This window comes from Megalobrama amblycephala, linkage group LG6, assembly GCF_018812025.1.
Source record: "Megalobrama amblycephala isolate DHTTF-2021 linkage group LG6, ASM1881202v1, whole genome shotgun sequence".
Lineage (NCBI taxonomy): Eukaryota > Metazoa > Chordata > Actinopteri > Cypriniformes > Xenocyprididae > Megalobrama > Megalobrama amblycephala.
In genome coordinates this window covers 33995223-34009093 of record NC_063049.1, presented here as the reverse complement: position 1 = coordinate 34009093, position 13871 = coordinate 33995223, and the positions used below count along the sequence as shown (strand labels likewise).

Sequence of the window (13871 nt, the reverse complement as noted above, 5' to 3'; positions counted from 1 at the left end):
TCATAAATTGAACATAGCCTAAACTTAAACAAGCATACAGAAACACAGAAAAACAATGATAAAGTAGACATAAAAATCAAAAAATAATAATATTTCAAGTCCACTTTAGGAACTTTGAAAAATTACTTCTATAAATGCTCTATTTTCTCTTCTGTCCACAATCTACCACAATTCAGTTTGCGTTGCCTAGAGAGACTCGTACTTTAGCGACACTCCCTGGGTTTACCAAACGGCAGCTGACTGGATGTTGGAGGACTGAGAAGAGGAGGAGTAGTTGTTGCAGTAACAACATCCTGGATATTGGAGCCTGGCGGCGCACACGGCTACAGAAATAAAGGAGAAACGAAGACGTAAGGGAGGCGGTGGTGGTAATCGCGAATGTTTCAGAGCATAGAAGCAGGGACATGAACGTGAACCTGACAACTTTCAGGCATTAATTGTGGATTTACGGTCTATGGCGCCGATTTATCCCGAGGCACCGACAAGGTGATGCAGCAGCGGCATGACGGGATCAGTCCGCTACAAGGCTGCCAGCTGAATGCCTTTACTGGAGGAAAAAGGCGCAGCACACGTCCAGCGCAGGCCGGCTTGATCTTTTATTAAAATAGGGCATTATGTAGATAGGATCACCCAGCGGTTGCGATACACCCATGGTTTACTTTCATTATTGTGTCGGCTCTTGATATCGCTCTCCAGCTCAGAGACGCTGCCACGGCATCAAGCGGATCAGGCCTGTGCTGAAACACCGTCCGCGCGCTCCGCGATATTTACCGCTGTAAGCGCATGATGTGACTGGAACTTTTATCGTTAACATGCAGAACGAAAACTCGTAACATTGTGTTCACTATTCAGTTTTCTTCATGTTTCCCTAGGTTGCGATGCTATTTTGTCTTATCAAACTGATTTTTTCGCTATCGATAACGTATTGCTAGTTTAAGATAAATACGCCTAACGGGCGGCGGTGAGGGCGGACTCGCCGTTCATCGTGAAGATAACGACACGACCCAACCCGCCTTGACACCGAGAAGCATTTGGATCAAAGCAAGGATCATGGATCAGAATGATAAAAAGACCCTCACGGTATGTGTACAAATTTGTTTCATCCATGCATCTGTAAAAAAAATACTGGCTGATATTAAGATAAGACCGGCGTTTGAGCATGAACCGCTTGATGTGGCGCTGTGATCAAGCACTTCAATTACAGGTGTTACATTGTCATGCTCAAAGTGTCTCAAAGACAGTCTGTATGACGATTTTAATATATTTGACGCATGTTCATTAATATGATTGTTGTTTTGATATAATGCTGATCTCGTTTGAATGGTTATTCGCATTTGCTGGTTTGCTAACCTGTGTTTGACATGAATGTAAAGCTTTGCCAGAGCGTGATAGTCCAAACCAGACCATCAAATAAACAATATTTTAAGTAGTTTTGGACTATAACGTCTGCTTGGACGTCCTCGTGATGATTTTTTGTCTTTAAATATGTACGTTTGAACCAAAAGCCCTTGTTTTGTCCTTTTGTTTTTTAGCCCTTGTTTTGGAATAGTAATAGTAGGGAAAAGGTCTTGATAAGTGGGTTAAGATTCCTTTCTTAATCCTTACAATTAAGCAATATCACACATGCTGGAGTGTTACATAGTACTATAGCTACAGTAATCACTTTCACAGCATTGCTCTTACAGCACAGTTGGGTGTGTAATATTTATAGAGTTCAATTTAGTGTAATTAATATCAAGTAAATTGCGTTTAAGACAAAATTTTACCGATTAGTTGGTGTATTTCTTTTCCACTAACAAAAATAGCAAGCCAAACCACTAGGCTTTGCCTGTCACCATGCAAAACAGACTAAAAGCTGGCCTAGGTCAGCGTATTTGAGTGGAGTGGAGCGACACAGATTTCCTCTCTTGGCTCAGAAAACCTCTCCCTGCATCCAAATCAGTCTACTTTCCTACAATATAGTAGGTGAAAAACAGTATGCGAGATGAGTAGCATGTCCAAATTCATAAAACTGTAAATTAAATTACCCGACTGACCTACCACTTGTGGTGAGATTCTGGAGTGCGCATTTGATTAACTCTTTACTATCCCATGAGGCCATGAGACAGGTGTTGTGAATGGCAGTGAAGTGATACAGCTGACATTGGTAGGTCACATGACAACATGGCAGATGTAGTACGTCAGAAATTCATTCATACTATGGAACATACTTTTTTAACAGTCTTGAAGTTTAATCCAAATGTTATACCTACTAATAATAAGTATGCAAGGCGGTGTCAAAATAGTACACTAGAATACCACTCTTACTATTTTTACTGTATCTATTGCTACCTTCAAGTGCACATAGGAAACTCGTACCTTTTATTGTGATTTCACAAATTCATATATATCAAATTCAAATATATTTATATCAGTGTTTCAAATTGACACTCCCCTTTCAACATCACAACTCTGCAACTTGTGTGTCATCTAGAATTCAGAGTTTTCCACTTATGCTCGGTCATTCATATGCTCGTAACTCTTAATTTCCTACTCCACTTGAAGGGCACATATATATTGCAGAAATAAAATCCCAAATTACTTCTAATCACTATAAAATGACTGCTAGTCTAGAACCGAGGAATCAAATTAGATGGCTGGAGCTATTTGTTGTTTAATAAAATTTAGACCCATGTCCTTTCTGCTGCTTAACATAATTGCCATGGAAACTGAAGTTTATTTTTAATGGCAAGCTTCTGTTGAATGCTGTTATGACAGTCAGTATCTGAAAATATCTTTCTTTGTTTTCAGAGCAAGTGGAATCAGTTGTGATCTACAAGACACCTCAATTTCTATGATAAGAAGACATTTGACGGTAAAGCTCCCCTTTACCGCAATGAGATAATAGTGTGGCTTACACAAAAACATCCTTGACACTTATCCCACCATATTCCAGTTCATCATCAAAATATGACCACGCCGGCTCTATTGCCACTCTCGGGACGTAGGATACCTACCCTCTCGCCAGGTGCCTCCTCATTCCCGCATCACAGAGCCACCTTACGGCTCTCCGAGAAGTTCATCCTCCTCCTCATCCTCAGTGCCTTCATCACCTTGTGCTTTGGAGCGTTTTTCTTCCTCCCGGACAATTCCAAACACAAGCGCTTTGACTTTGGCTTGGAGGACGTGTTGATACCGCACATCGAGTCGGAGAAGGAAGCGAGGCACAGCAGCAGACAGGTTATACATGGCGTGGGAGCTCACGATGAGCATCGGCACAGGTGAGATCTCAGAGATGGCTTTATTACTCTGATGATTTATTCGGAAAACAAATTGAAATGCTTCTATGCAAATCTATGCGTGAGCAAAAAAAAGTCATTTAAAGAAAAAGGATTATTAATCTTACCATGCACTTTGTAATTGGAAAGCGGCATACCTGTAGGTGTTTCATGCCTATTTCATGGCAGGAGGAAAAAGCTTTAAATGTATATTAAGTGCACATGTTGTTTATGGCCCTGTGACGTCTGAAAGCTTTTTCATACCCCAATTCATAGCAGTGAACAGTGATTTAGAGTCTGAAATCTTTGGGAATGTTTTTTTATTAGGCTTCAAATTCAAAAACTTTCCAAGATAATTTTGGAAAAGTGTATGTTGACCGCAAGGCAAAGAACCACAGTACTCCTACACGAAAAACAGACACTCCTTTCAGTTTTCTAAAAATATTGCATTCTGTGATTGATGTTTTTTATCATCTACTTTTTTCTCCTAGCAATACTTCCAAAATTATAAAAGGCTTTTCTTCTCCACACAGTCAGTGGTTCGGCTCTCTGTGTGGCTCTCTGTTTCTTTCTTCAGTTGTGCACCACAATTCATTGAGAGTTTAAGTGAACTTCGGTGAAAGAAAGCGCTTTCTGCTGCTTTGTTGTTACAGGGGCCTCTATGTGTTGTTTCTGCTCTCACCATTGAGCTGCTGCTTGTACTCTGTCTTAAGAACCAAGCCATGGCTTACTGATGCGCTGCTTGCTGGGTTTAAAATCTTGTCTAAATAAAAAAAGACAACATGAGTCAAACCAAGTGAGGTTTGCGTGCAACTTCCAAAAAACAAAACAAAAAAAGGATTGAATCTTTGACTCTGTTGTTTGAAAGTCGCATGACTTTTTCCCTGAGCAACATAAGATGTTATCAAAATGTCAGCTTATTTTCTGTGCATCCAGTGCTTTAATATCATAGCAGTTTTCCCCCACACTTTTTGCAATACAATACTTTGTCTTGCAGTGATAGAAACATTCGAATTAAATGCAGCTCGGGTGTTTTTTTGTTTTTTTTTGTGGTCACCCAAGCTTTCATTTATGGAAATGTATGGCACATTTCATGTGGCAAGGACCGTCTTGAAATTTTACCGGCTGTATTGAACAGAGTCTCTTAAGCACACTAGAAAATAAACCTGCTGAGCTGATAGACATGCATATATACTGTCAGACATTCTGCATGTATATGTGTGGGTGAGAGACAGAGGCCCTGTTTCAGTGTTGGGGGTAATGCATTACAAGTAACTTGAGTTACATAATCAGATTACTTTTTTCAAGTAACTAGTAAAGTAACTCGTTACTTTTTCAGTTTACAACAAAATATCTAAGTTACTTTTTCAAATAAGTTACTTTTTCACATTTATTGACTGACAGCTCTCCTGTCCCCATGTTGAGAGGAATAAAGTGCAGAGGTGTTGTGTGCGTTGTGTGAACATGATGGTTATTGTAGTTCTAGACTAAATGTGAACATGCATTTACTCATCTCACTTGCAAAAAACATTCAGTAATCCTCAAAATGAATAAAAACAGTGAAATGCAATCTCAGAATTTGCTGCTGACCTTCATTGATCCAATTCAACTATACTAATAAAAAAAAATTATTACTTTATATTTAGAAATAAGAACGTTCTTCTCCTGTATCCTATTCTTTTGTTAATCCAGAATGGCGGCACAGCTGAAAGGTTTGTTTGAGCTGCGCCCTTTACTGTACAAGGCATGCATTTGCATTTGCATTTCCTTCATTATTCATTTCACTTTTGGTGTGAAAGGGCCTTAAGATTTTCCAAAAATAAAGCTTTTTTTTTTGTTGTTATTAAAAGACAAACAAGCAAGCCCAGCCCAGGTGAGAAGTAGTAATATAACACATTACGTTTCATAAAAAGTAACTTTCCCCAACACTGGTACACTTGGTAAGATGCATTTTGGTCGATCGGAAGTGGATGATGCTAAATACAGGTGTAAACAGTGTCTAAAAGGTTTTGAGCTTGTCCACTTTTGACCACTTCCTGAGGTAGTCGAAAACGCATTTGACTGGATTGCTTTCATATGTAGATTAGACTCTCGTGGTCAAATGTGTTCGAACTGCCACAAAAGACCCCCGTCTCTCCACCTACTGACCTAATGTGTAAATATCATGGGAACTAGCTGGACGATATTTAAACATTGTTAGCTGAAGAGCCAAGTTTAATTTGAAGACAAAAAACATACCAAGCACATGGTCTTGCGGCTGTCAAAGCAGTAATTATATCTTCTGCTCTCTGTATGTATGTTACATATGAACGCTCTCCTTTCGCGTTCATATGTAAATTGTGCGAGCAAGCTGTTATTTCATCCATTAGATCAAAAGATCTGAAAAAGCCCATACTTCTGGCCGCCCATAGACCCTCCCTTTGAAGAAATCACGACAGAAATGGTTGAAACTTGAAAGTGGACAAAATATTTGGATTAAAACAAAAGGTGAAAATGAGAATGTGTCTCCCTCGTCAACTTGTGACTAAAACATATCTTAATACCGGTAGGGTTGTAGTAGTATAGCAGTATGAGGATGTATAATTATCATATCGTGAACATTTGCTTATCTATGGTATTGGAAAAAATATAAACCAGACAGAGAATCTCACCTGTTCGTATGCAAATTCTTTCCAGTTGACTGCTTAGACTTTCATCTCTAATCTCTATCCCCCACCGAAGTTAATATTTGCTGAATAGGGTTATTTTGGATATTGAAAAAAGAAATCTTGATTGTCCTCGATGATTGATATCCAATTTGCAAAAAAGATGGATGCAAAGTGGCTGCAAAAAGAAGGAAATGCGTAAGATGGTGCATAAGATTTAGTGTTAGGATTATACAACATCAGCAATCACAGACATTCGCTTTAAGACTGGATTACATTTCTCAGAGCACTATTATTTGCTCTAGAATTTTTATAGGGGTTGTCTGAGAAAAAACACAGACGTAGCAGATTAGGATGATATTCAGCACTCATTTGAAATTGACTTATGACATTCTATGACATGAAAGTCATCTCAATTTAAATGATCTCATGGATGTGGCTGTTGTGGTTTGTGATCATAGGAGCATCAGCAGCTGCAGTAAATGTGGTGTGAAATTGACATAGTCCTTATATTTAACCATTTTAAATGCTCATTGTTGCTCACAGTTGCTCTGAAGCCACCGGGGTCGTGGTGCCACCGGGCTTTGGCCCGTCATCTCTGCTTGCAGCTATATTTATTATATATAATAATAATAATAATAATATAGTTATTTTTTTATTTTTCTTTCTGCTGATTTGATTTCTAATTTGCTAAACATCATTTGATCTGTCTGTTCTGAACATTTACCTATTCCTCAGACTGTAGTCAAATAGCTAGATACACTACACAGGTAATGGGATCCTGTCTGCTGCGGGATGTCTCCACATGTTCAACTATGTTTTTTTAGTCTTCATGGTGACCATGTGATTCGTCTTCAGCTGTCATGGTTGTGCTGTTTAATGTGATGATTTGTAAATATGGCATATCTCATAATGACAGTATATATTTAGCTCAGTGTCTTCTCTGCATCGTAGATGAGTTAGTTGCATTTATTTATCATGTTTAGTAAGTGCTCAGATGGCACAGTCATATTCCATGCTCCATTTTCCCCATCAGACAAGCGTGATGGTAATAAATGGGCATTCATGCTTGCACATACAGGCATGTTCACGTTCTCTGTGCTGTTATCATCATGACCCTTTCATTTAGCTTGACATTCACACAAACGCATACAACAGCTGTTTGACACTACAGTCATGAGGCATTGTCTTAGATGTCCAATTGAAATAATTAGCATTAGCCCTTCACCTAATGAAAGATGCGTGTGTGTGTAATTGAATGGGGAGTGTGTTTTTAAATGCATTAATATATTTTTATATTAATGTTACGTTATTTTTATATGTCCTTTTAACTGATATAGAGAATTGATTTTTAATTGTTTATAGCTCTATGACTTGTCTAAACCATTTATCAGTAAAATCAATTGTAAAAAGAAATGATAACTGGTTAAGTAGATGAGTGTGAAGTTGAACATCAGCAAAATCCACCTCATTTGTTTAATTAGGCATTATTACTAAAAATATTCATTGGTTGGATTGTCTGGTAACACTTCATTTTAGGGTCTTTTAACAAATTGATATTAGCATGCATATTACTAGAATATTAGCTGCTTATAAGCAATTAATAAGCACATATTAATGCCTTATTCTGCATGACTTTATTCTACATTTTTAATCCTACCCAATACCTAAACTTAACAAGTAACTAACTAGTATAAGCACTAAATTAGGAGTTATTGAAGGAAAAGTCATAGTTAATAGTGAATACATGTTCCCTATACTAAAGTGTTACCAATTGTCTCATAAAATTGAGATGTATTTCCGTGTAATCTTGGAACTTTTCATCCAACCTAGACATTTTAAGGAGTTTTTCATTGTTGCTTGCTAAAGCTGCATAATTTGGGGATTTTCTGATTAAAAGTTGTGACGTAAAATGCTTTTTATTTTATTTTATTTATCAAATTATATCAAATTATATCTCCATGTTTGCTGTACTTTTGTATGCAGTTTGGCCAAAGAATATTGGTTTCTAAATATGATTTTAATATTAATAAGAATATTTTATAAGAAATATTACTATTGTAATATTTCACTGTAAAATAGATTAAGAAAAATATTATAATATTAATAATTTTGTATTTTACGGTAAAACTGTAAAATCAAAGAATTAATATTCATGGCTGTTTCAATTTTTCTTTCAAAACATCAATAATATTAGCTTTTATGTTGGTGGAAAAATGAAGGGAACCCTTAAAACCTCTCTTTTGCTGACAACAGCCAGTTTAAAAGCATTTCTCTTTACAAGTTCGGGAAGATGTTTGGCTCATATTGCGTTCACATTATTAAACGGACAATTTCAGTCCTCGTGTGTCACGCCTAACAACGCCCCTTAATTGTTCTAAAATCTCTATAAACAATGGCTTCTTTGGGCTTATTGCTTTATTATGAGCGACCTGAACTCAGTTTGGATTCATGGATGTGTTTGTCTGGAGCAGCATTTACTGCGACGTGTTCTGTTTGTGTACAGTCATTACTTTCTAATGTTAAGTTGGTTTCTGCATCATTCCAGTAACTTTATGTAATGCTCCATCTGTATTTGCCTAAAATGTTATCAGTTTTGGTAAATCCAAAAAAAAAAAAAAGCAGAGTAAAGGTTATGAATGTATGATGAATCATGCTTATTGAACCTGCTGCCCATCTGCTTTCGCTCATGACTCAAAGAGCTCATCCTGGCCATGAGCTCTGAAGCCAAACACAAGCTCTCTGACTGATCCGCCTCTTACCTGGGGGGACTGTGATCTGTGCCAACCCATGTCTTGTTATGACCGTCTGTGTGCCATGCTAGAGCGGCCTATACCCTTGTTTACCTGGGCCTGATCATTGTTGGTTTTCACCAGTCCAGCAGTGTGATTAGTCCTTTGCTGCTTTTAGTGCTGTTTGGACAGTGTTAACTCAAACATTTATTTAAAAAACCACAATTATTAACATCTGTGATTTCATTTACTGGTTAGAGAGGAATTTGGATCTCTGTATTATCAAACAACATCTATTGTTTGGATGTGAGTTTTGCGGAAGGTCATGTCCTGTAGATGTGTGCTGAATGAAACCCATTGAAAAACATTTGTATGTGTATATATGATTAAGTTTGAATTTTTTTTCATGTTTATGATGGAGACTCTTATGGCTCGTTTCCACTGAGCGATATGGTTCGGTATGGCACGGTACACAATTTTTGCCGTTTCCATTGTCAAAAGTTGTTAATGGTACCCTAATTCCGAACCGTACCGTACCTCTTTTTTGGGACCCTTTCGTTGGGGTACCAAGCACAACAGTACAAAAGGGTGGAGCTACACTCTGCAGAACGTTGATTGGTTGACAGAGAATTGTCACTTGCGCATGCTACAAGGGGAATGACAACACAAGAGGAGCCACACAAATGTTGTTCAGGCAACGCATGCATTGATTATCTTCACTTCATGTAGGCTATATAACAAAACAAAATATAAAACACAACCCTGCCTCTTTTTGTTTTTATTTTTAAAAAAAATGAAACCTATTAATGTGTGGTTCAGGCAGTGCATATGTACTCTGATTATATTCACTGTATGTAGCCTATAATGAAATGAAATAAGACAAAACAACCTTCTCTTTTTGTTAAAAGTCAGTTTTAATTATCAGTAATAACCATTATAAAAGTATAAGTGTAACAAAGCGGGACTCATGGTAAGATCCAATTGCAAGCTTTTATTAGATGAGAGCATGGTCGTACAGGCAGGGTCAAAACAGGAACAAACAGGAACAGCAAGAGACAGGCAGAGTCGTGGTCGGGATACAGGCAAGGGTCAGGGCTGGCAGATAACACTCACAGATCAGGATACAAAGCACAGGTCAGGGGTAGGCAGCAGAGGTTCGTACACGGTAAGCAGCAGGTTCAATAACAGGTAGTCAGGCAGACAACAGAGTACGCTCAGAATTGTAACAGAGTTAACAAGACCTCGCACTGAAGTGGTGTGTGAGTGAGTCTTAAATAGTCCAGATAATGAGCTACAGCTGGGTGTGAGTGATTACTGATTGGATGAGTGAGTGCAGGTGATTGTCAGGGAGGATTCTGGGAATTGGAGTCCGGGAATTGACAGGAATCGTGACAATAAGTATAAAATATGACAAGCTATACAATAAGAAATAAAGACAAGCAAACAATTCAGTCAAATACAGCGCACTAAGTACAACGGTAAAGTTAAATAAATATATATACAAGTTATAAAACTTCGCTTTGCCCTCAGCAAAAACAATTTACCCAGGAACAAATTATAAATTCATGAGACCAAAGATTGCCCGTTATACACAAGATGAATGATATATTGTTTTTAACCACTACAGAGACATCTGAGCCAGCGGCGAATGTCAGAAGGACTAGCCGAGGTACAGCTGCTCTCGGCTGGGTACATTAGCACCGAGTGCCGGTGATCGCCTGGATCTCACAACTCCGACAACGTCAGATCAAATTTTCAGATAGGCGCTATCTTTATAAATAAACCACAGATTTGAGGTTTAAACAACTACATTCTCGCCTGAAAAACTTTTAAAACTACATTTCATGACACAATAAAATAGTTTTTAAATTACGCGGGTTTTCTCCTCCGCTTCTCCGCTTGCTGGTTGGTGCTGCGGCATGGACGTCTGAACTTTGCGTACTTGGTATTCTGAAAAGCCGAATGTTGGCATGCAGCAAGTGAAGCTCGTCTTCTTCTTGTGACTGACAGCCTCAAGCCGAGAAGCAAGAACATGATCTGCTGTATGTCCTCCATTGTTGTCGTTTTCTTTTTCGTGCGAGAATGACGTCGATCACTTTTTTCCGGCTACACCACACCTATCAAGTAAGGATACTGTTGGCGGTGGAAACGCAAGCCTGATCAAGGTGTACCGTTCCGAACCGTACCGAACCGAACCGTACCGCTCAGTGGAAACGAGGCATTATACTGACAAAGACTGCATTGATTTGATCAAAAATACAGTAAAACAGTAATATGTGGAAAATTGCTACAATTGAAAAGAACTGTTTTCTGTTATAATTAGAGCTGCGCGATTAATCATATCGCAATCGCGATGTCAAGCTTGTGCGATTATATGACGCAAAATGCTGCGATTTTATGAAATAAAATAATAATAAGTTAATAAAAAAATAAAAAAATACATGTGTGGACACAACAACCATTATCTGAGAGCTGTTTGCCCATTTTATACACCTCTAATAAAAAGAAGACCAGTCAGTTTAAGTTTAGGCAGTGGCATGTGTGGCGCGCATGGTCATGACTTTTCCGGTGTGCAGCGCAGAGAACGGGTAAAGATGGATGCGGAGCAAACGGTCACTGAACTGGTGGCAAGAAAAAACGCTACCTCTGTTATATGGCGATATTTTGGCTATAAGATTATAAACCCAGATTAGTAGTGGTTGAAGAGGAAAGAGGATTTAATTCGGTATCGCACGCAGCGCTGTTATCGGTGCGCACATGACGCACATACATACAAGGCTCGCGCGCACAGAGAGATAGAGAGGCGCGTTATAGCTCGCGAACTCCAAATTGATTTCTCTTTCGCGTCCTCAGTGCACTTGAATGGTCACATACACGCATTATGTCAGTCAAAATACCCCTCTCAGCAAGTATTCATGTAAACACATTCAGTTATGTCATAATTGAACGAGGTGAGAATTCGGATGTATATCTGTCCGATGTGTGCGTGCATGTCTTACTCTTAAAGTGACAGCAACCTATAAATACCTGCTGTTGTCTGTCATGTAAATCAAACAACAAAACACAGCTTTAACAAAGATTAATCTATATTAAATTTATACAATGAACAGTGTCATTTTACATTTAATTATTACATTTCTGTGCATGAAAATTAATACTACAGTTAGACCTTATACTTTATTTGTAACTTTATGTAGTATTTATCTATGCTTGTTGTAATTGGTGTACAGTATTTGTTCTTTTTACAGTCTGTTCACTTGCCTTTAATAATGTATTATTTAGGCTAGCAGTTTATGCTATGGTATCAGAATAGTTTAAGTGGGCTAAGTAATAAATGCAAAGTTAAGTTACCCCCATCCAATTTTTTTTTTTTTTTTTGTGCTGATCCGAAAAATGATCCGATCTGTGACGTCATAACCATGATGTGATCCGAACCGTGAGTTTTGTGATCCGTTGAACCACTACAGATTAGTAAAGAAACAAATATCTTAAATGGGATTATAACAAGTTTGCAGTAATGCAAAGATGTTATTTAATTTCATAAAAATATTTTAATTTGAAAACGCTGTGCATTTGTTTGCTGTTGTTGCTAGTTTGAGTTGAGAAATACACATTTCAGCATTATCAGTAATCTGTGTGTGTATTTCCATTGAGAACCAAGCAAGATGACTCATGATACTATTTGTTTATTATATCGCTATCGCAAATCGCAGTCGCAATATTGACCTCAATAATCGCAATATGACATTTTCCCCAAATCGTGCAGCCCTAGTTATAATATATTTTAAACTCTAATTTATTCCTGTGATGGCACAGCTGAATTTTCAACAGCTATTACTCCAGTCTTCAGTGTTACATGATCCTTCAGAAATCATTCTGATATGCTGATTTGTTACAATATATTAATTTATGTTTATAAATATCTTGTCTGTCGCTGCCGGTGCCATTTTCTTTCTTTTCTTTTTTTTCTTTTTTTTTTTTTAAACATCAGATGGGATGCCAGCAGGCAGTGCACGAACCACCAACTGTTATTTTACCCAGAAAGTTGGCAAAAAGGTCTAAATCCGTAATGAAAGGCCATAAGGCAGATTTATGCACAATGTAAAATTAGCTTTAGCTACGTTATCCAACAAAGGTCAAAAGAAATGAAAAGCATTGTGAAAATATCCACAATATATAATTATTTCTATCTGGATGGGATTAGATTGCTCATAGGACTGCTTGAGCTAGCCAAACAACTCTAATATTTACAGAGGTTTATGCAAGAAAAACACAGACATACTGGATTCAGAAGGGATTTAAATCACAAATACTTCTAAAAAAGACAAGGTTACTTAACCTCCTGAGGGAAAGCTAAACTAAACTTTGCTGGTCTGTAGGTATTTTCTCCAGGAAGCCGGTACTGAGTGTGTTATGATTTTATTTTGTCTCTCAGGGAATCCCCTCTTGATCAGTGTAGAAAAGCGTGAACTTCCCCATTTGGTTGGCCTGCTGAGTTGTTGGAAAATTAGTGGACGTGTTAGTTGTTAGTGGCTCATGTTCTCTGAGAAAGTGTGTCACTGTGGTGGGCTGATGTAACAGATGCCCTGTGACTCTCGCTAATTGAGTTAGTACTCACACCTGCCAACCTGACATGGAGCTTAAGTCTCCTCTGTAAGTGCGAAAGTGGTCAGCTTGAGTTAAACCAAACCCTGAGTTTATTTTTCAATTTTAGTCCTGATACTGTTTAAATTGGATGAGCTACGTTTGATGGCATGTTGGAGATTCGATCTGAGTGAAAAATGTACCTGCTCCTGCCAAAGCTTTAGAAAGAGGCAGATTAATTTGATGTGTCTGAGCTCAGGCACTTTATTAGAGGCTTGTTTCTATTAGAGCCGGGATACAGACAGAGACCTGTCCAGATGATGGTGTGCTCCTCAAAAAAAGTGATGTTATTGTAGAAAACATATTTTAGTTTCATTCCAGTTAGAGGTGATAGAAATCTGCTATTAAAGGGGGCATTTGTTGTGACGTGACCAAGCAAAAAGATTGCTTGGAGAGCCTAATCGGTGGTTAAAATTACTCTCAAATTCAACGTCAATGGCGAAAATGGAAATACAATGTTTGGATCAAGAGAAACAGATTTAACTACAACAAATTTCTGCATCTCTAATTTAATGTTTATATTTATTCTGGGATGTATTAAATCTATAAACTATACTGAACTATATTGGCTACATCTATGCTAAGATGAACAT

General features: G+C 37.9%; 1 protein-coding gene across 1 annotated transcript in view; it reads left to right on the top strand.

Moving 5' to 3' along the window:
- The first annotated feature begins 262 nt into the window (after positions 1-262).
- man1a2 (mannosidase, alpha, class 1A, member 2) overlaps positions 263-13871 on the top strand; it is a 110646-nt gene continuing 97037 nt past the window's right edge. Inside the window, exons 1-3 of the mRNA XM_048194248.1 lie at positions 263-1080; positions 2791-2854; positions 2936-3260. Of these exons, the coding sequence (XP_048050205.1) occupies positions 2950-3260 (311 nt within the window). The 5' untranslated portion in view covers positions 263-1080; positions 2791-2854; positions 2936-2949. The remainder of the gene's footprint in view (positions 1081-2790; positions 2855-2935; positions 3261-13871) is intronic.